The sequence below is a fragment of the Agelaius phoeniceus genome, chromosome 16 (assembly GCF_051311805.1).
Source record: "Agelaius phoeniceus isolate bAgePho1 chromosome 16, bAgePho1.hap1, whole genome shotgun sequence".
In the NCBI taxonomy this organism is placed as follows: Eukaryota; Metazoa; Chordata; class Aves; order Passeriformes; family Icteridae; genus Agelaius; species Agelaius phoeniceus.
Window position 1 is genome coordinate 13,531,790 of NC_135280.1, and position 22,276 is coordinate 13,554,065.

The 22,276-nt window shown below is 42.2% G+C and overlaps 1 protein-coding gene across 1 annotated transcript in view; it reads left to right on the plus strand.

The window, feature by feature from the left end:
- GTF3C1 (general transcription factor IIIC subunit 1) overlaps window positions 1-22,276 on the plus strand; it is a 42,869-nt gene that overhangs the window by 6,999 nt on the left and 13,594 nt on the right. The window contains exons 7-27 of the mRNA XM_077186761.1: window positions 596-751; window positions 1,380-1,495; window positions 2,509-2,833; window positions 3,803-4,014; window positions 5,230-5,369; window positions 6,997-7,150; window positions 8,050-8,153; window positions 8,390-8,571; window positions 8,926-9,192; window positions 10,560-10,705; window positions 11,110-11,207; window positions 12,729-12,825; window positions 13,550-13,727; window positions 14,565-14,700; window positions 15,659-15,794; window positions 17,517-17,598; window positions 18,241-18,426; window positions 18,912-19,069; window positions 19,979-20,121; window positions 20,307-20,388; window positions 21,528-21,640. Coding sequence (XP_077042876.1) covers window positions 596-751; window positions 1,380-1,495; window positions 2,509-2,833; window positions 3,803-4,014; window positions 5,230-5,369; window positions 6,997-7,150; window positions 8,050-8,153; window positions 8,390-8,571; window positions 8,926-9,192; window positions 10,560-10,705; window positions 11,110-11,207; window positions 12,729-12,825; window positions 13,550-13,727; window positions 14,565-14,700; window positions 15,659-15,794; window positions 17,517-17,598; window positions 18,241-18,426; window positions 18,912-19,069; window positions 19,979-20,121; window positions 20,307-20,388; window positions 21,528-21,640 — 3,211 coding nt within the window. The remainder of the gene's footprint in view (window positions 1-595; window positions 752-1,379; window positions 1,496-2,508; window positions 2,834-3,802; window positions 4,015-5,229; window positions 5,370-6,996; window positions 7,151-8,049; window positions 8,154-8,389; window positions 8,572-8,925; window positions 9,193-10,559; window positions 10,706-11,109; window positions 11,208-12,728; window positions 12,826-13,549; window positions 13,728-14,564; window positions 14,701-15,658; window positions 15,795-17,516; window positions 17,599-18,240; window positions 18,427-18,911; window positions 19,070-19,978; window positions 20,122-20,306; window positions 20,389-21,527; window positions 21,641-22,276) is intronic.

Consider the following 22,276-nt stretch of genomic DNA (forward strand, 5'->3'; position numbering starts at 1 on the left):
TATGCAAAGGGATTCATACAAAGATTCATACAAAGATTCATACAAAGGGATTCATGCAAAGATTCATACAAAGGGATTCATGCAAAGATTCATACAAAGGGATTCATGCAAAGATTCATACAAAGGGATTCATGCAAAGGGATTCATACAAAGATTCATACAAAGGGATTCATACAAAGATTCATACAAAGGGATTCATGCAAAGATTCATACAAAGATTCATACAAAGATTCATACAAAGGGATTCATACAAAGATTCATACAAAGATTCATACAAAGGGATTCATGCAAAGATTCATACAAAGGGATTCATACAAAGATTCATACGAAGGGATTCATACAAAGGGATTCATGCAAAGATTCATACGAAGGGATTCATGCAAAGGGATTAATGCAAAGATTCATACAAAGGGATTCATGCAAAGATTCATACAAAGCTGTTGCAAACCTTTCCTAGAAATACCCAGCTCTCTTTAATCATTTGTTCCCCATTGCACTGCTACTTCTTCATGTTGAGAAAAAAGTCAAATTGTTTGAAGCAGTGCACACCCCCTGCACTTTGTTAGAAGTTGTTACTAACACTCATTTTTCACAGGGACTGATGTCATGGTCCGTTGCCTTAAACTGCTGAAGGAATTTCGGAAAAAAATGGAAGATTATCATGATGATGATGAAGAGATCATCACAAAAGTTGTTCAGCCTGTGGATATTGTTTGTGAAAGGGATATGCTCACCCAGGCTTATCAGTTAAGTAGGTGATTTAAGACATCTGAAGACTTTTCCCATTACCTCCTTACTCCTTGTAGTATAAAAGAAATGTGTATATTGCAAGTGGTTTTACATTCTGGTTGCTTTTTTTACATTCTGGTTGCTTTTGTATCAGAAAGTGCCATTTTTTCATAGCAAAATGAGCTTTAAATCCAGATTAGACTGGAGATGCTGCCACCTGTTAGCCCTTCCTGGAAGCTTAGCAACTACCCAGCAGAAACAGGATGTTTTGAAGGGATGAGAAAAGATGAAGCAAACAGTGTTCATTATTCTCCTATCTCTTTTCCTTTCCAAATGGAGAAATTAATATCTAACTGTGGAAAGCTGCCAGGGAAGAAAAATCATCCGTGCTTCTAATTTGTAGCTGTCACCTCCATACCTCATTCTGCTGGGCACTGCTTCATGTAAAATTGTGCTTTATGACAGTATTTGGCTGAATATTTTATGTGTCTGTAAAACTGTCTTTAGTTAGTGGGGAATCTTAAATTTAATATTCTGGCATATAGTGTTGTTCAGGGAAATATTAATGTACATAGAAGTAGATATATATATAAAATTCAGTCAGATTCTTTCCCTGAGATATTTGTTTCTTGTTTTCCTTTCTGCAACAGTTGAAAGTAGAGGAACCAAAGGTATTTCTCAGGCTGAACTTCGCCTGGCTATGAATGTGGGGAAGCTGGAAGCCAGGATGCTCTGTCGTCTTCTGGAGAGGTACAAAGTTGTCAAGGTAAGGCTAAAATAAAATAATTCAGATACTTTTTGAAACTGAAGGTACAATTTTGGTTATTTTGGGAATAACATTGTTAATCTTAAACATTAGAAACAGCAGAGATTTGAGAATGACAGTGGGAGAGTCCTGGTAAGATTGAAAAGAGAATTAATTCATTTGAGGAAAAGTGTGTAAGGCAAGGGTTTCAGTATTAGGATTGCAACCTGCTCTAATCAGAGCACTGAAGAATCTTCTCAAAGACCCTCTGTCCATGTAAGATCATTAATCTACTTCCCTTTTGAAAATACCAGGAAATTCGCAGCAAAACAGTTACTTCTCTAGGAGTTATGATTACACTTCTTATTTCCAGATATTTCAGTGGTTTTTTATTTCACTAGACAAATCCAGATGTCATGTCTTGCATGCCCAATAGTCCCTTTCCACAAAGGCAGGATAATTGCCATCTTCCCTCAATGGGGAATTTTTTTTGAAAAATCTTGTCATTTAATAGAATGTTCTGTGGAGTTAAAAACAAGCTGTATAAACCATTGGAATATCTAACATATTTTCCCCCAGTCAGCTGTGAAAATGAAATCTTCCCTTATTGATTAGTGGAGTGTGTGAGTTTGTAGATCCCTGCTGGAGCAGACAGGGCAGACTTCCACTGAAGTCTGAGTCACTCAGGGAGCTGCAGTGCCCTTATTTCACAAACATTTTTGTTCTGAAAAAAATTGATTTCCACTCTGAATACACACAGTTTGTTCTTCCTCGGACTTTTCTCCATCCCACATACCGTAGGAGTTTCATTCTAATGCACTGGTAATGTAGATTTGTTTATTTTTCAAGCACAGAATTCCTTTTGATTTCTCTACAGGAAGGTTAGGGACATTTTTGTTACTTAAAAAAAATAATATTATATCTTTTGATGGGTGGGGAATAACACTGAGAACATTTTCCCTCTGTTGATGCTGGAGAACACTGATAGAATGGAGAAGCAAGGTGGTAAAATAACATTCCAACTGTTTCCTCAGGGTTTTATGGAGGATGAAGGTCGGCAAAGGACAACAAAATACATTTCCTACATTTTTGCAGAGGAGAGTGATTTGAACCGGCAGTTTGAGAGGGAGAAGGCCAGGAGTGAGCAGCTGGCTACAGTTACTTTGGCTCTGGTGCCAGAGGATTCCCCACCTGTGGAAGAGGCATCTCCTGCAGAAGAGGAGGCTGTGGCCTCAGAGTCTGACCATGAGGAAGAAGGGAAGGACAGGAAGAAGAGAGGAAAAGCTCAAAAAGCCAACTCTGCTTCTCCAGTGAAATCCCATGTCCAAGATGATGTCCAGCAGACAACACCAGCCAAAGGTAATTTGTGATTTGCAAATCTGGAGAGCAACCTGCATTTTTCTTATGGGTCATTTCATTAAAGAACAAATAACATGTTATTAGCTTCCATTATGGCTTTTGGCCACATATTTATTTTTAAGCCTGTTTGGTTATTTCCCTGCTTTGCCCCCAAATTGTTCTGGTTTGAAACACCAAATGTGGTAACCTCTGGAGACTGTCAGGGCTGAAGTGTGGCCTGCTGTCTGTGTCCCAGTAGTGTTTGTGCTGCCTCTCCTGACCCCATGCCATGTCTCCCCTTTTCCCTGAGCTCACACACTCTGCTCCTTGGATATTCAAGGCTGGGATGACTTCACCCATAGCCTTACTCACCTGAGTATTTTGTAACAAAAATATCTTGACCCCAGAAGTCACCTCAGCTTGTTCTTCAGTTATTTGGAACATGTTAATGTGAAAGCTACCAGCCTGTGGGGGACATATTTAAAAAAATATAGTGGGAGGGTTTTTTACTTAATTTTTTAAACCTATTTAGATATTCCTACAGCTTCTCTGATAAACTCCAATGTAAGAGAGGAGATCTCTGTTTTTCTATATAGATTATCTTTGGAGTAGTATTAAATTCTTATTCTGCTTTGAGTCAGAAGAGTCATGTTTCTGACAGAGCTTGAGAATCTTTGAGACAGAAACTCTCCTTTCTTCAGACAGCAGTTTCTGGATAAGCCCTTCATGACTTTCCAAGCTGCGAAAAGGTTTCTGGGTGGAGAGAATTATTTGATGACAGAGAGTTCACTTTTTTTTTTTAGCTTAACTTTTGGAGGCTGAATGCAGTCTTTCATGGTCCAACCACTGCTTCCAGCAGGGCAGAATGTATGAAAAGTGCAGCAGAATGCTTTTAAGTGCAGCTTCCTGGGTAGATGGGAGAATGCCTCTTAGAGAGAAAGCTGAGCAGGGAGAGCAGAACAATTACAAAGCTTTTTGTTCTCAAACCAGGCTCAAAGCCAGCAGCTGGGAAGTCTCAGGGAAAGAAGCAGCCTTCCCCTCAAATTCTTGAAGATCCTGAGGAGCTCCCAGACAACATTTCAGGGGATAGTTCTACTTTGGGAACTCTAAAGCAGGAGTCCAGTGTTTCTACCTGTGCTCATCCCACGGATGAAGATGGAGATGTGGCTGAGGTGGAGGAAGTCAGACTTGAAGATCCTAAGGTAAGATCACATGTCTTAATATCTTCTTGTTGATACAGCTGCCTGAGCAAGTTTTGTACTCTTATAGCAAATCCTCAAAGTAGAGTTTTTGTATTTATTTATCAAATTATTTGGGGATTTTTTAAAATTAATTTCAAAGTACATTCATATTTTGGCTGCACTGCATTGTAGATATAAGTGAAAATTTTTCCAGGTGATAGGAGGGTAGATGTCCAAAATACAGTTCTGGGTTAGTTCCCTGGTGCCCTCCAAATTGTGTGCTGACTGAATGCATGTCATAGCTTAATGTAGCACACAAGGGCTGCTTATCATCCCCTGTCTGCCTTCCTGGGAAGTGGAGATAAGAGACAATCTTCATCTGAGGAGTTCATTATAAATAAATCCATCCAAACGGGTGTCGCTATAGGACACGAAATAACATGACATGTTCTTCCAAGGTAAAAAGAGCACGTTTAATTTCTGACTCCAACATTTATAGATTTCCAAAAGTGACAGTGGATTGGAGGGTGACAGTGCCACCTCTCCAATGACACTGCACAAACCAACAGTCCATCAAATTTCTCCTCTGTGACAGCGTTCACAGGGGTCTTAGGATGAGGGACGAGATGAGGATCTGACTCCATGTTTCAGAAGGCTTGATTTATTATTTTATGATATATATTATTATCATAATATAATATTATATATTATATTATGATATATATTATTATCATATTTATATATTATATATAAAATATATCATATTTTATTATATATATTACGTTAAAACTATACTAAAAGAATAGAAGAAAGGATTTCATCAGAAGGCTAGCTAAGAATAGAAAAAGAAAGAATGATAACAAAGGCTTGTGGCTCGAGCTCTCTGTCCGAGCAGCTGACTGTGATTGGCCATTAATTAGAAACAACCAACATGGGCCAATCCCAGATGCACCTGCTGCATTCCACAGCAGCAGATAATCAATGTTTACATTTTGTTCCTGAGGCCTCTCAGCTTCTCAGGAGGAAAAATCCTAAGGAAAGGATTTTTTATAAAAGATGGCTGTGACACTCCTCTTCCATAAAAGAATGTGAAACAAGTGTGTGAGAAAGTTCGTTACAAGAATGTAAACAGCAGAAAGCTTAGAAAAACTTCAAAAATCAGGGTGTCAAATGGGGAATTGCTCAGCTGCAGAGAGGCTGGCTGATGTCCCCTTGTGTGTGCTGTGCTGTCCCCAGAAGCCCTGTGGCCCCAGGAAGGAGAAGCGCTGCAAGGCGGCGGCGCTGGAGAGGCCCCACGAGACCTACAGGCTGCTGAAACGCCGCAACCTCATCGTGGAGGCCGTGAGGAACCTGCGCCTCATCGAGAGCCTCTTCACGTGAGCCAGGGCTGAGCCTCCTCTCTGGGGTGCTGGGAGCACTGGGGGCTTGTTCCTTCTGCCTTGGCTTGTCCCTGCTGGCACCGTTGCTGTAAGGATGGAGAGGGCAGCTGAATCTTAATCAGCTCTTTGGAAGCAGCAATAGTCCATGCAGATAGTTACACAAGAGTGCTTTCCTTTGTTCCATGTCTCATAAATACACATCAAAGAACTTTTTTATCCATTCACAGTGTGCCAAACTTGGGATCACTGTGACCCCAGTCACTGTAAGGTACAGCCCTTCCCTGCTGCAGGATTCTTGCATCTGCATCAGTTTTATCTCATCTTTGTTCGTGTGTTGTTCTGTATGGACTGGAGAGACTCAGGTTTTCATGTCGCTGCTCACTGGCATCCTAGCAAGGCCCTCAAAGTTTGCTTGTCAGTGCAGTTTTATGTGGTGTTATATCTCTTCTCCTAACACCTTATCTAAGCTGGAGATACTTCCCTAAATGTTATAATGTCTTTCAGCCCTTTAAGATTTCATCTCCAAAAAAAAAATGGGAATTCTGGTGCTCTGCTGGATCCTAAATTGGCAGTGCTGTGTTGTCACAAATAGTGTTGCACCATCCATCTTCTGTGTCAGCACAGAAGATCCTGGCATGTCAGTATACCCAGGGTTGCTTGCTGTAGGAATTAAGTAAGAAATCATGGCCTCACTCTCCTCTGGTCTGAGAATTTTGAAACCTTCTGTCACCTTGTTTAATTGCAGAGTGTTACAAAATTAGAGCCTCATCTGGCACCAGCCTCAGCAGTGATTGATTGAGTCTCATCCAAGCACAGGCTTGGAAGCTATTTCAGGTCTCTGCTGTCCCTTCAGTGCTGCCAACAGGTTCCTCACAGGTTCCTCAGAAGCAGTGGAAGTTCTCTGCCAAGGATATTTACTGGTGTTTGCCTTCCATTTGTTAATTACCAGGATGTGGTAATCTTTTGGGGCACTTGAAGTATGTGTGTACATTAAGTTATTGCTTCATTCCCTTGTTATGTGCCAGGTCTTTTTCAGAATTGATTCCCCAGGAGCCTGGAATTAGGGCCTGGGACATTTGTGGGAAAGTGCATGGGAACAGACAGGGAATAGTAAAGTGTGAGCACACCCCTGCCAACTGTGGCAAGGGAAGAAGGGAGAAGGGAGCTGGCTTCACATGTTGGGATATGTGTGTCTGTATCCATGTTGTGAATGCAGGAGTCATTTCTGTGCTCTGAAACCACTGATAAAACCCTTTCTGCCTCAAGCTGAACTGAGCTCACAACTGCAAGAACTGACTGCATTTGTTAAATCCCCACTACAAAAGCTGTAGGTTCTCCTGACCTTAGGGAGGCTGCAGTCATAATTGCACTGTAGCCATGCACAGGGGAATCAGGCATTGAGAATTTGCTGTCATCAGAACAGCAGTTCTCCCCTAACAAGGGAAAGATTGAGTACAAAGAAAATAGAGCTGAAATGCAAAGCAAAGTTCCCAGTTGTCTCAAGCAAAAGGGAAGAGGGAGCAGGGAAAGAAATGGCCATTAACCCCACATCCTCTAACCAACCACTTAGGCAATTTGGAACATTGCTGGCCTTAGAATGCAAGGTATCTTTGGCATCTTTCAGACTTCAGAAGATGGTGATGGATCAAGAGAAGCAAGAAGGTGTCTCCACCAAGTGCTGCAAGAAGTCCATCGTGCGGCTGGTGCAGAGGCTGGCGCGGGACGGGCTCCTCAGGCTCTACCGCACCACGGTCATCCAGGATGGCATCAGCAAAAAGGTGACAGCACAGACACAGCCTTCAGCTCACTTCTCACTGTGCCCTGGGCCTTTTTGCTGCAATGCATGGCTGACTTCACTTCTTGTAGCAGAGCCCACAGGGGAGCTACCCAGAGGCTTCATGTCAAACTAAGCTACTGTGAGAGCCAGATCGCTGCTTTCTGTTATTGGGCTGCAGATAATTGAGACCAAGGAATAGGCCAGAGATCAAAGTCTCTGAATCTCTCTTCCCAGAGATTCTGCTGCTTATCTCTTCTGTGATTCATGGTTCTTTCTCTGCACTGCCAGGCTGCACCAAAAATCTGTTTAATCCCTTTTGAAAGCCAAGAGTGTGTGAAAAATCCTCAGTGAGCTTCTGAATTGAAATTTATAGAATGTGATTTTTAATTTTAAAACAAAAACCTAGTGTTACTGAGGTTTATGGAAGTCAGTGGCTGTAGAGCTGAGACTTGTCACTTACTCTAGTGTGAAGTGCTCATAAGCAGAGAATTGAATGCACTGAAAATGACCTGCTGCATAATTAGTGTAGAGCACATATGAAATCTCACCAATCTGAATTGTGTGTGTGCTTTCAGCAGCAATACGTGTTAGCTTGGCCTTTCCCCTAATGAGCTCTGACTTTTCATTTTTCCCCCTCAGCCTAATATTTACAAGTCAAAGTACTTGTTTCTCACATAGTTCAGCTTTTAAAAACCCAAACCCCAAGGTCTGTAGAAATGTCATTAGCAGTTATTGGTACGAAGACCATGTACTTTGACTTCTTGTTTAATACAAAGTAGCAACAGGAATTTTCATCCAAAAATGAAATTAATTAACTGGTAATCTCAGGTGATTATGTATCTGATTAAGAGCCAGTATCTCCATAGACACCTTTTGTTTGTGTTGTGCTGCTGTGGACAGGTGGAGTTTGTTGTGCACCCCTCAGTGAGTCCCAGTGATCCCCTGGTGAAAAGCGCCATCGAGCAGGTGCGGTTCCGCATCTCCAACTCCAGCACTGCAAACAGGCAAGTCTGGCATGGCCTGGGGGAGCTTGGCTTATCCAGGGTATGCAAAAATATGCAGAGGAAATAAACACAAGGTAAGCAAAAAAAAAAAAAGCCAAACAAACAACCTGTTCTTTAGCAACAGAGAAATGGAAGCACGAAGCTGAGGCGAGGTGCTGATATCTCCTGAAGTCAGGGAAGAACAGGAATTGAGCTCTGCACCTTTTTTACCTAAGTGCTGTGTGGTTTTACTACAGGATTAAAGTCCCCCAGACACCAACATCCCAGGAGCGTGGTGAGGAGGAAAACCAGGGACAAGAGGCAGTTCCTGACTCAGGAAATGCACAAGAAAGCTCATGCAAAGCTGATAATAGTCGGGCAGGAAAAACTGATGATAAAATGGCCATAGCACAGCTAAAGAACTATCATCCTGTTACAGGTACAGCCAGCTTTGGGGTTTCTGTCATCCTTCACCTTCCCATTTATTATTAATAATAATGTCCAGATGTCTCCTAAGATGCAAATTATTTTTTTCTCCTCCTATAGAAATAAAATTGGATTTATATTAAACCAGTCTAACTTATCCAATGTTTTCTTAGCTGCTTGTGGTTTCTACAATTGTGAACTGGAGCATTTGTATTTACTACTACTTCTTTACTATTTGTAATTTACTTTTACTTTCAACTGCCCATCTTCTCTTCCACTTTACTTCATATTATTTTTGTGCAGGGAGCTGTTTCTCCTGCTCTAATCCTCTTTTTGTTTCTATTTGGTCTTTAATCTTCCCTCCCAGTTCCAGGACTTGGACGTTCTCTTGGCTTTCTTCCCAAAATGCCCCGTTTAAGAATGGTCCACATGTTCCTCTGGTACTTAATTTATGGACACCCTTTAAATGAAACACGGCAAAAAGGAGGAAATGATGGTGAGAAAACAAAAGGGCTGGATGAGAATGCAGCTGTAATTGAAGCACAACCAGATGGGACCTTAGAAATTGTGACAACTGTGGTGAATCCTGAGAGCTCTGCACAGGAGACTGAAGTAGATCTGTCTAATCAAACAGGTAAGAAGTGGCACATCCTGACTTAATTACAGCCCTTACCATGGTTCAACACTGCAAAACATATAAAAGTCTACTTCAGAAAGGTTTGAAGATCAAGGGTTTAGAGAATTTTCAGGCCATTTTGGATTTTCAGCTGTGACCTGCCAGTTGTGTTGTGCTTGAGCAGTCGCAGAGAGACTCTTGGTGTGTTGGGTTTGGTGTGCCTGAAGCTGTGTTCTTTTGGCAGTGTAGAGACTCTTGGTGTGTGAGTGTTGGCTTTGAGGCTGTGTTCTTTTGGCAGTGTAGAGACTCTTGGTGTGTTGGGTTTGGTGTGCCTGAAGCTGTGTTCTTTTGGCAGTGTAGACACTCTTGGTGTGTGAGTGTTGGGTTTGGTGTGCCTGAGGCTGTGTTCTTTTGGCAATGTAGAGGCTCTTGGTGTGAGTGTTGGCTTTGGTGTGCCTGAGGCTGTGTTCTTTTGGCAGTGTGGAGACTCTTGGTGTGTTGGGTTTGGTGGGCCTGAGGCTGTGTTCTTTTGGCAGTGTGGAGACTCTTGGTGTGAGTGTTGGCTTTGGTGTGCCTGAGGCTGTGTTCTTTTGGCAGTGTAGAGACTCTTGGTGTGTTGGCTTTGGTGTGCCTGAGGCTGTGTTCTTTTGGCAGTGTAGAGGCTCTTGGTGTGAGTGTGGGTTTGGTGTGCCTGAGGCTGTGTTCTTTTGGCAGTGTAGAGACTCTTGGTGTGTTGGCTTTGGTGTGCCTGAGGCTGTGTTCTTTTGGCAGTGTAGAGGCTCTTGGTGTGAGTGTGGGTTTGGTGTGCCTGAGGCTGTGTTCTTTTGGCAGTGTAGAGGCTCTTGGTGTGAGTGTTGGCTTTGGTGTGCCTGAGGCTGTGTTCTTTTGGCAATGTAGAGGCTCTTGGTGTGAGTGTGCCTTTGGTGTGCCTGAGGCTGTGTTCTTTTGGCAGTGTAGAGACTCTTGGTGTGTGAGTGTGGGTTTGGTGTGTCTGAGGCTGTGTGTCTGAGGCTGTGTTCTTTTGGCAGTGTGGAGACTCTTGGTGTGAGTGTTGGCTTTGGTGTGCCTGAGGCTGTGTTCTTTTGGCAGTGTAGAGACTCTTGGTGTGTGAGTGTTGCCTTTGGTGTGTCTGAGGCTGTGTTCTTTTGGTAGTGTGGAGACTCTTGGTGTGTTGCCTTTGGTGTGTCTGAGGCTGTGTTCTGTTGGCAGTGTAGAGGCTCTTGGTGTGTGAGTGTGGCTTTGGTGTGCCTGAGGCTGTGTTCTTTTGGCAGTGTGGAGATTCTTGGTGTGAGTGTGGCTTTGGTGTGCCTGAGGCTGTGTTCTTTTGGCAGTGTAGAGACTCTTGGTGTGTGAGTGTTGGCTTTGAGGCTGTGTTCTTTTGGCAGTGTACGTGGATGACTCCTCCTGGATGCGTTACATCCCTCCCCTGCCCGTGCACAGGGAGTTTGGCTTTGGATGGGCTCTGGTCAGTGACATCCTCCTCTGCTTGCCTCTCTCAGTCTTTGTTCAGATTGTACAAGTCAGCTACAAGGTAAGGGGCTCTTTTGTTTTCCTTCAATGTCTGATGATGGCAGCTGTACCTCTAGGCTGGAACAAATATTCCCTTAATCTGTTTTAGCAAAACTAGACCCTGGAGAGGAGAGGAGACACTTCAGTCTTTTACAGAAAAAGTAGTTGCTTTTCAGAGGCTCACTGAAAAAAAAATGCATAGCCCTGTAATACTGCAAATTTTTAATCTACTATTTTGCCAAGAGCTTTTTTATAATCTCACTGAATACTCTGCCTTATTGATTAACAAGAATAATGTTTAAGCATTTTACAAAAGCAGTAAGGTTTACTTAGAAAATATTTTAGTAGGCAATTCTGGTAGCAAAGCTTTATACTTGGGGGGATAGTTCCGTTTTGCATTTTGATTAACTTCTAAAATAATTCTAGGTGGAAGGTCTGGAAGATTTTTTAAATGATCCACTAAAAAAGCACACTCTGATCAGATTTCTTCCAAGGTCAGTCCGACAGCAGCTCCTCTACAAAAGGTAAGCAGCTGAGTCAAAATAAAAGAGGCTCTAGAGAAGAACCAACAGTGGCTGGTTTCTTTCTCAGTTATTTCCTGTCTGTGTCAAAGAGAACTGTGGCTCTTAAGACAAGGACCATCAATCCTCAAAGGCTAGTGTGCCAAACTGTATTTTTCTCTCCCAAATAGAAGGTAATAAGAAACTAATAAACAATATTCATGTATGCTGTCAGGCAGTGCTTGAGAGCTGGGAGGTTCTGTCCTTCATAACTCATGAGCAGGATGTTGTTTCTTTATAAAACACACTCCAGACTGCTGCTAAATTCAGAATTTAATAGGGTCTAAGTGTTGCTGTCCTTCATAAATCTTTCCAGAGGTGCCACATTTCCCAGCTCCTGCCTCTCACACACTCAGTTTCTCCTCATACTCTCCGTGGCACATCTGCCATGGTTTGCCATTTCTCTTCCAGGAGATGTAAAACTGGAGGTTGGACTGAAGAAAGGAAAGTGATGTGAATGTGTGGAATGAAGAGCACCATGTTAGTTTTCCCCAGAAAGGCACTGCAGACAATTTGTGAATGGTTGGAGGTTTATATGACATTTTCCAAACCTGCAAATGTGCCTTTGGTGAGGGAGCAGGGCTGGGCAGTATCAGCAGCCAAGGCTCATGGGCAGCCCAGCTTTGCAATTCCAGACCTATTGTTAAATCTTAGCAATTAGAAACTGGATTGATGGCATTTTCTGAAATCTGCAGATTCCATCTGATGGGGTGATGCAAAACAATATGACACATAACCAAGCTGTCTCTTCAGCCTCCTTTCACTAAAACTTCTAACTGAGCCAAATTTCTAAGCTTGATCTTTCTGACCCCCAGAGAAAACTCCTGCCAAAATCCAACTCCCGTTTAACTGCATTTAATTAGATCTTAGTGAAGTTAAATGTGGGCAAAGCTAATCTTTTACAAACTGTCTCAGAAACTGAATCTTGCAGAAGGTTCCTGCAGCTGCCAGGATTTTGCATGCCAGATGTAGGTATGCAGGATGGAAAATGCTGCACTTTTTGCACTGCCAAAGCTTTGAGCAACTGAGAGCAGTTTCTTGGAGAGGTGATTCTAAACAATCTGAACTCCTCAAATCATTGCCCAGTTCTCCATACATACATGGAGAAGGCCTGTACTTAGCAGTCATGTTTTCTTACTCCTGTCTTCTTTACATAACATGAAATTGTCTGCAGGTCTGCTGTTGACCATATTTCATTCATTTTTACATATGTTATTTCTGGCTAATTTTCTTTCTTGCTAACAAAATTTTGCTTAGTATTTGACTAAAATACTAAGTTTGTGATTTTAGGAGAGGAAGTTTGGACCCTTGGAGTATTACATGTTTTCCATAGGCTGATAAGTCAAGCAAAAATACCACTTCAGAAATTCTATAACTCAGTGGTTTGCTGAAAAGCTCAGGTTGCTACATGAAAATGTTGGATTTTCTTGTATCACTTCTCTATTTTCATGAGTGCTAATTGTAACACTCCTACCATTGCTACAGGAGGTACATCTTCTCAGTGGTAGAAAACCTTCAGAGATTATGTTACATGGGACTGCTGCAGTTTGGCCCAACAGAGAAGTTTCAAGACAAAGACCAGGTAATTAAAAGAAAAATTAAAGGCAGTTACTCTTCATGAATCTTTCAAGATGTGGGGTTCATAATTACCTTAAATGAAGTACTGATGCTTCAGAGGTATGTGCAAACCTCAGATCCAAGTGATCCTGTAAGTTGTGCAGATAATTTTTCACCTCTTTTCTCTGGAAGGGAGCTATTCACATGTATATTGCTGAACACTGCACACAGTAATGACCCAGGAGGTCCCAGACTGACAAGACTTAATGAAAAATGAGTGTGACACATTCTTTTCCATCAAGCTGTTAAGCTTGGATGTCTGACACAGAATAAAGGCACTGATCAGAGTAAAATAATGAGATTCAGATGCATCTTTTTAGATAGAGAGCACCTGCAAAGGAGAAAGCAAATCAGACTTTATGAGGAGAAGAAAGATAATGAGGCCCCAAACACATCCACTCAAATCCCAAGTGAGGACTTGCAGGAAATAGCCACTCTCTGGAAACTTGGAATATCCTGTGCACAAGGGAGAAAAGAAACTGTTCTAAATCTAGAAAGGAAATTTCTGAATTGCTGTCAAGGGAGTTTGGGAATACAGTGCAATAGTGTGGGAATGGGTGTGGCCTCTGTCAGAGCAGTGGCTAAAAACAACAGAGACAGAAACTGTCCAGTCCTAACCCAGCTGCTGTGTCCTGCTAATGAGGCAGCTTCAGTGCTGTTTACAGCCTGAGCTGTGCTGTGTGTGGCAGGTGTTTGTGTACATGAAGAGAAATGCTGTGATTGTGGACACCACCATCTGTGACCTGCACTACAACCTGGCCCAGAGCAGCCGCCCCTTCGAGCGCCGCTCCTACGTCCTCAACACCCTGCAGGACGTGGAGAACTTCTGGTTTGATCTGCAGTGTGTCTGCCTGAACACACCCCTGGGTATGGCACACTTGGACCCCCTGAGCACCCTCTCTGCCCCTTCTGGGCACATCCCAATTCCTCTTCCTTTCCTAGAACTTGAGCCAGGCTCTGGTTTTCTGTCAGATGCTGATGCCTGACAGGCAGGAAGAATGATGGGCAGAACTCCATGGTATCAGAAGGCTAATTAATTACTTTATTATACTATATTATACTAAAACTATATTACATTAGTTAAAAATATTACATTATTTTACACTAACAAGAACTATACTAACTAACTAGAAAACCCATGACTCTCTGCCCAAGCGTCCTGACACACACATATGGATCCAATTGGTCAATGAATCCCAAACACCATCACCAGAATCCAATCAAGCAATCACCTCGGGTAAACAGTCTCCAGAACACATTCCATATGGGCACAAACACAGGAGTGGCAAATAAGATAAGAATTGTTTTGATCATTCTTTTCTCTGCTTCTCCCACAGCTTCTCTCAGGAGAAATCTGAGAAAGCTGAATCTCTCTCTGTTCAGAGGGCATGTGAATACCACAGTTTTCCACTTCTACTCTTCTGGAATGTTGTCTTGTGCATCATAAAAAAAAAAAAAAGTTGGGAGCTGTGTCCATATAATTGTATAAAGTTGTGATCCACTTGTGTTCAAAGCATTGCTGCCCTGTTGGAAGTATCAAAGTTGACAGTAGCCCTTCTCTGTGAGAAGCAGGCATGTTGTATTTAGAAGGGGGTAAGAATGGCAGTACTATGTGGGAGCAGTAGTTTGCCAGAGCAAGGTGGATTGAAGGTGAGTTGAATTCTGAGCTGTCATGCTGAGAGTGAAACCCCTTTGTCTGTCCAGGTGTTGTCCGCTGTCCTCGGACAAAGAGGAGCAACCTTGCAGGGGAGGAGAGTGCCCTGGACGTGGAGAAGGAGCAGGAGTCAGCAGTGAACAAACACAACCTGGAAAGGAAATGTGCCATGCTGGAATACACCACGTAGGTGCTGCAGCAGGGCAGGCCAGGGGGGCTGTGCAGGGGTTCAGGATGTTCCTCAGTAGCAAAAGCCCTTGAGACTGGAGCATCTCAGCTGGGTGTTCTGTGGAGTTCAGAGCTGAACTGAGTCCAAGGAGATGTAGTTCTGCTTTTTGTTCCCAATAACTTGGCTGACAAACAGGTTATGTGGTAGAGGGATGGGATGAGCAGGTTGGGATTTCTTTCCAGAGCAGTACTGATGTGTGTTGCAAGAGTCCTGAGGAGAGCAGAGTTGGCAGGGAGGGAAGGCTTCCCTGATCCTGTGCTTTGTATCATGGCATCTCAAGTAGCTTCAGCAGCTCCCCAGTGCCACAGCCTGAATCCTGTCCCTTTGTGCTACACTTGCCTGTAATTGGTTGCAGATTAATTTCTAATGTGTCCTATGATCTGGAGGTGATCTCTGGAGCATTTAATCTTCTGCCTAATCACACCCAGAATACCTGGGAGGGTTGCATGCTCACAACATCTGACAGCCAGCAGAACCCTAGCTAATTTTTTTTTGATTGTGTTGTGCACTGTGGTTTAGCTCTGTCAATATTCCATTCTGTTTCAAGAAACAGTCTGTTTAAAAGTATTTTCAGTTAGTTCCATGTTGCAGGTAAATATATCAAGTTACCTTGAAAAAAATAATGGAGTTGAGGGACCCAATTCCACTGATCCTTGCTTGAACTTGCATATGGTCTTTTTGTGTGGCAGTAAATCTTTTAAATTGGATTTCTGGTGTTTACTTGCAGTTAGGCTAGGGGTGACTGTGACATCTTTGAGAAAGAACCAGTTTTGGGATGTAATTAATGGTGTAATATTACCCCCTAAACTGGGAGGGCAAGGGGAGAGTTCTGCACATTGCACACACACCAGTAAGAGCTCTGAGAAGGAATCTGCCCAAAATAATTCCTGTGGGTTTTGTTCCTCTTGCTGGTAGAGGCAGCAGAGAGGTGGTTGATGATGGATCCATCCCTGGAGATGGGCTGGGAGCTGCAGGTCTGGATTCCAGCTTTTATGGGCATCTGAAACGCAACTGGATCTGGACAAGCTACATCATCAACAAGACCAGGAAGGTGGGGATTTTAAAATTTATAAACTGCAGTCACTTCTCCAAATTTTAATGTTCTTAAGGTTGAGGTAGTGACACCAAATTCTGTTTGCATGCTTTAAGTAAAGATTTACAGCACTGGAAAGAAATGAGTCCCAAATGTTGTCAAATCTTGGTGCTGAAGTGAATGAAAGAATTGGACATAAATTTTATTTGAAAACTGAATTTTGAATTTGTTAATACATTCAACCAAAGGAGAAATACTTCCATAAGTGAGCAGTTCACACTTCTCAGTGGTTCCTCTTGCCTTTCTGGAGCATAGGAGTTGTCAGACAAAAAGCAAAACATCCAAAACAAGGAAATAACAAGGAAAAATATTTTTAAAAAATAGGGAGCCCAACACATGCAAATCAGAATTCTGGCTAATGTCCTGTCTCTGATGGAAGCTTGTAAGAGCAAGGGATATTTCCTCAGAATGCTCTCCCAGCTGTCTGCAATTTTGGCTCAAGGCCATTCTAAATCTGGGACTGATGTTTCAAAGCAGTAATAGCTTTTTTCTTTTAGTATTAATATGTCTGGTTTTTGAGCACATGTAAGTCTTTACTATCCCCAGCCTCCTGTGGCAAAGTGTTTCAAATTCCTGCTATGTGCCACCACTTCCTTTTGATGCCTTAAGCTCCCCAGTAATTGAAGAACTGAGGGAAGCTGTGAAAAATACATTCTTCATTTTTCTTACTGTTTCACTGGATTTTTGTAAACATCTCTCATGTCTCTCATATTCATCTCCTTTTTTTAAGACTCACATCTGCCATTCCCAGCATGGAACTGTCCTGTCTTTAATCATTCTTGCTACCTTTATTTTAATCTGTGATAGTTCCACTTGTCCTTTTTAAGGTGGAAATACAACCTGAGAGTGCTTTAAGGTTGTGGCCAAGCACAGATTTTTGCAGCTGCTTAGTGTTGCTTTACTTCCCTAAGAATTCCAAACATTTCCTTTGCTTTTTCACCATTGCCAGGCACTGAGCAGGGACTTTCACAGAGCTGCCTGTAATTACTCTCCCCTAAGCAGTGCACAAATCAAGGCCTATCAATGGATGTAAAATTAAGGTGCTAATTTATTTCCCTCAGGCAGGATCATTTCACTCTTAATTCTGTCTGCTGTTCAGTCACCTCATTGCTGAGCAGTAACACAACCTCCAACAGCTCTTTCCTCTCTGCTTTCCTCTCCACATCTTGTGACCACCTTCTGCCCCCAACAAGAGAAATGGGTTTAGCAGAGAATGGCAAAACTCCCAACACATTGCAGTTGGTTCAGGCTCAGATTTGGGATGGGCAGAATGTGCTATAGGAGGCATTTACTCAGTGTTTGTGTTTGCATTTTGGTTTTGTGCTTTTCAGAAGTTCCTTTGGAATGTCAAATGCTGGCACTGTTTTACAGCAAACTCTGCTCAGCCTCTGCAGCAATGAAATAATCAAGTATTTCTTTCCCAGTAATTACTGCTTTTAACCTGAGGACGTTTCTAACCTTCACAGTCTAGTGGTCATTCCAGGGTGATTTAAGAAAAGTTCTGGAGCTATTTCAATGTGTGGTAGTAATAATACAAATGAGTTCTATCTTATAGCCAAGGATCTTTTGCTTTAAACTGAAAATTTATTGCTGACACTACTGAGATTATAAAAGTAGATTGTTGTTAAAACCAGTGCACCCCTTTGGTATGTCACCTTTTTTAAAGTTGTGTTGTCTTAGGAAAATACAGTTCCTGAAAATGGGCTGACAGCAAGACTCCCAGCCTTCCTCACCAAACACTCCCTGCCACTCAGTACTGGAGGTAAGGCCTGAGACTGTGCCAGCTCCTCCTGCCTTTGTCAAACCCAGCATGAAGGGTGTGGGTTGTTCTGGTCTCCTTCCAGTAATCTGGGATGCTCCTGGGGCAGTAAAACAGATAAATGATTTCATTCCCTATTACTGGCTATATGGAACAATAATTTTTTATCTAGTATTGATATCATGGGCTGGTCCTGTCTCCTTACAATGATCTAGAGTACTTCTGGGGCTGTAAAATAGATGTGTAAATAAATTCTTATAAAACAATCATTTCTATTCTTTGTAATTTCTGATGTGCAGTTTGCAGAAAGTCCAGAGGGACCATTGTTTTGTAGCACTGTTATCCTGCCTAATGTTTGAGCTAAGGAGAAGAAAATGCTTCAGGTTGAATGTAAAACCTCAGCTTGGTTCCCTTGTGTTTGTGCACTGTAAACTAGGCTTAATTACTTGATGATTCCTCATTAATGTAGGAATTTATTCTGTGAGCTGCTGAGAAGGGGCATGAAATGATAGGACTAACAAAGAGCAGTTCTGAGAGAGCATCTGCCTTTTAATTTACTGAAATTTGTCATTTAGTCTCTATACCTTAACATTGTAGAATGTCATTGCTATAAAGCTCCACTGCTGTAAATATGTGTCATTTTAGGTAACAAAATTAATATTTTGGGAGAAGCAAAGATAGGAGCAGAGTCACTTTTCCAGAAAGAGGAATGCATTGAAATAACTAAAGAACCAACCCAGGATCGAACAAAACGAGTAAGAGGTGGAAAAAGCCAAAAGAGGAAGAGGCTTAGGAAAGATGTTGGAAAGAAGACAAAGAAGAAAAAGAAAGGTAAGAAACAGGAAAAAGCAGCATTCTTTACTATGCCTAGGCCTGCAGGAAGCTGCTTTGGCAAGGAGGGTGTGGGACAGGGCAGCTTTGTGGCCATGTCTGTGGGCTGCCTTAGTCAATGGGGAGAAGCAGCAGCACTTTGTGCCCATGAGCTGTGTGTGAGCCACGGCTGCCCAGGCTGGAGGAATCCTCATGGAGTCTGTGCCAGAGCAGCTCCCTGCAATCCATTATCAGCTCTTGATAGCTGGCTTAAAGATTCTTCTTGGAATGATGCTCCAGGTTGTCAGTTTGCCAATTAAAGTGTTTGTTCTCTCATGCCTGGGAGAGCTATTGCTGCATTTCACTTCTAGACTGCAACTTCCTTCCCTGCTTGCCTCTCATTCTTACAAACTTGAACTGGTGCTGAGCCTGAGCTAGAAGTTTGAGTTAATCAGAATATGAGGTGCTGAGATAAATGTCTGGTTTTGTTTCCCTGGATTTGCCAGAAGAGGATTCTGCAGACAAAAGCAAACGGCTGCGCTACCACGACAAGGCCGACCAGAGCGCGCTGCTGAGGATGACGCGGCTGCGCGTGACCTGGACCGTGCAGGAGGACAGCCTGCTCATGCTCTGCAGGATTGCCAGCCACGTGCTCAATGCCAAGGTGGGAGCACTGCTGAATTTGAAAGGCTGTGTTCTATGAACTTGTCTTTGAAAGGCTTTGTTCTATGACCTTGTCTAACCATGCAGTATCCATCCACAAACAGCTTCACAAATGCAGAGATTTGAGAAATCAAATTAAAGGATGGATCATGGTTAGGTGACTTGTTTGAAGGATGGAATTTTGCACCTTAGCTAAAAGATCTTTACAAAATAGGTTTATATGCATTGATTATTATCATCACAATGTTAGTGACACTACCTGCCATCCAAGAAGTTTTTTCTATCCAAGAGAGAGGGGGAAATGTGGGAAATGGGTTTGTAGAGAGTTGTCAGGGCCTGACAGAGGGCCCACACAGTGTGCATCTGTATGCAAACTTTGAGATAAGAAATGCTGACTTAGAAATGCCATGGAATAGGACAGATACTGTTGAGAGAGAAATGGAACTAGAAAAAATATAGCCTTCAAATAAGACTAGATACTTTGGAGAAATAGAACTATGAAAGATGCATTGTGGTAGGACCCACAAGGGGTTGTTTTAGATTATTGGCTTTAAGGCATTTGCAGCATGGTGTAGCTAAAGCTGATAGGCCAAGAAACACTTATAATGTAGTAATTTATAATGTATTGTAATTTATAATGTATTGTAATTAGGAAATGGTTGGCTTCTGATTGTGATGGCATGAGTTATAACATGTGTATTGTCTCACCCTTCCCATGAGGCTGAAAATGGAATGAAAGTTTTTAAAACACCTCTGAGTTGCCCCATCTCTGGGTCAGAAAAGGGCATTGGCTGACAAGCACAGAACTGCTGGGTGTTGCACACACATTTCACCAGCCATGGCTTCATCCTGCTCTCACCATGAGTGCACACAGCAAGGTTGAACTGCAGACACCCTGTTCCTCCTGCAGGTGAAAGGGCCCTTTGTGCCCTGGCAGGTGGTGAGGGACCTGATGCACTCCAGCTTCGAGGAGTCCCTGGACAAAACCTCGCATTCCGTGGGACGCAGAGCCCGCTACATTGTCAGAAACCCACAGACCTACCTCAATTACAAGTAAGGAGTTTTCTGTGTTCTAGATACAGGCTAAATTCTCCTGGAGGGACATGATCCTCCCACATATTTCTTTTGTTTCATGTCGCTTAAAAATTTCATCTTGTTTGCACCCTGCTGCTGTCAGGTCTGTTTGGAACTGGGAAAATTTCAGCTCTGAGCAACACCTTCTATTGTATCTCTTGCAGAGTTTGCCTTGCTGAGGTTTACCAAGATAAAGCCCTCATTGATGATTTCATGAATAGAGAAAATAATTATGAAGATCCACAGGTAGGAGGGAAGTATTCCAAAAGTTCATGGAGTACTTTATGCTGTTTGGATTACTGAATACTTGCACTGATTTCATGTCTTTTCTCTCCCTTGAACCTTTAGCTATTTTTAAAATAGCATCATTGTAAAAATGCAGCATCATTGCTGGTTTGGGATAAAGTGGAGACAGGGCAGCTTTCCAAAGGCACATAAACACCCCTTGTGCAACAATCATTGTGGTTTTCAATGTGCTTGTTTATAAACATCCATGACTAAACATCTCCATCTCCTGATTCCTTTTTTTATCCTTTCAGCCACATTGTTACCTGAGCTAGTCAACATTTTTGTTCTGTAATTTCTAATTTTTATTCTGGTTGTGTGTTGAACTGTCACCTTAACTTCTGTGAATGAGTGCAGGAACACAAGCAAATTTTATCAGACTTGATTTGAGCAGCTAAAAGATTTTATTTCTTTTTTTCCATTTAAATCAACCATAATTTCAAATTGAAAAGTTGTTTACACTTCCAGTGCAAGCAATTCCATTTTGATTTTCAGAATTTTCTCAAAACTGGGACAGTGTCATAGCAAGATCATTTTTATTTAGGAATGACAGTTCATACCATTGTCAGAAAAGCCCATCAGTTCTGTTGTTAGACTTATTTTGCTTAAAGGAAGAGCAGTTGTTCATTAATGAGACATCACTAAAATAAATATGTGTCCCCATCCCCAAAGTCTGTCTTTGGGAGCAAATAGAAACTTGTTTCCAGAGATGATTCCTCTCATGTAACAGGTGTTCTCCAAGCTATGATTGTGCAAACACTTCACTGAGAACATGGAAAAGCCTGCAGGGCTTGAGCAGAAGCTTAAACGTAGCTCTAGCAAGAGATCTTGCTGTTAATTCAGGCAATTGTCTTAGAACATATGTTCATGGTGCTTGGCTGTAGCTGTGAGCTGATTACAGATGGAACCTGCAACTGTTCACTGAATCAGCAAACACAAACTGCAGCAGCTTTTCCCTGCCTTGCCTTGGCTGTTGGACTGCTTCTGACTTCAGAATTCAGCTATTGCTACAAGAATTGTCATGCACACTTTAAAAGTAAAGGAGTTTTTCCACTCTAAGAAATTGATGTTGATGACATTTCTGTCTCCTCTTTCCAAAGGTTTGTGCAAATGAGTTTAAAGAGTTTGTGGAGAGACTGAAAGAGAAATTCAGTTCAACCCTGGGGAACCCCAAACTGGAGATCCCTGACACTCTGGAGGAACTCTTTGCCAGGTATTTAAATCCTGCTGCTTTTGGCTCTGCACATGGGGTGAGGCAGGGGACAGCAACTCAGAGCAGGTCTCCTCCTCTCTGGGCATGATTTACACCCTGTACCCTTAGCAAGAAAAGAAGTTTTGCTAAATACAATCAGCAGTGTTTCTTTCATATCCACACTTCCTAAATACATAGAAGTAATTTTCAGTCATTTGCACAATTTTGCTGATTTCAAACCATTCTTATAATAATAAGACTTTTAAACCAGAAATTCACTACAGCAGATTTTCCTCAATTGTCAAGTCCTCAACCTTAGCGTTAGAGATGTTGCTATTCAAGTGTAACTTTCATTGCAGTAGAAATCTAGCATTTTTCAGATTAACTGGCCCCATTTTCTATCACAATTTGTAGCTGGTTGCTCAGCTGAATCATTTCAGTGCTGCTAAAAGTATTGATAAGGAAGAGCACTCAGCCTTGTGCAGCATTCTCCAGCTCCAGGTCATTAAGCTTTTTCATGATGATGAACACTTGAAAAGCAGTGTGGAAAAATTGTGTGTCAGACCATTTTATGATAACAAATTTAGCACTTTGGAATTTTTCTTATTTTGGGGAAGAGCTGTGCATTACAGCTAAAGTGCTGCTGGCCATAACTGG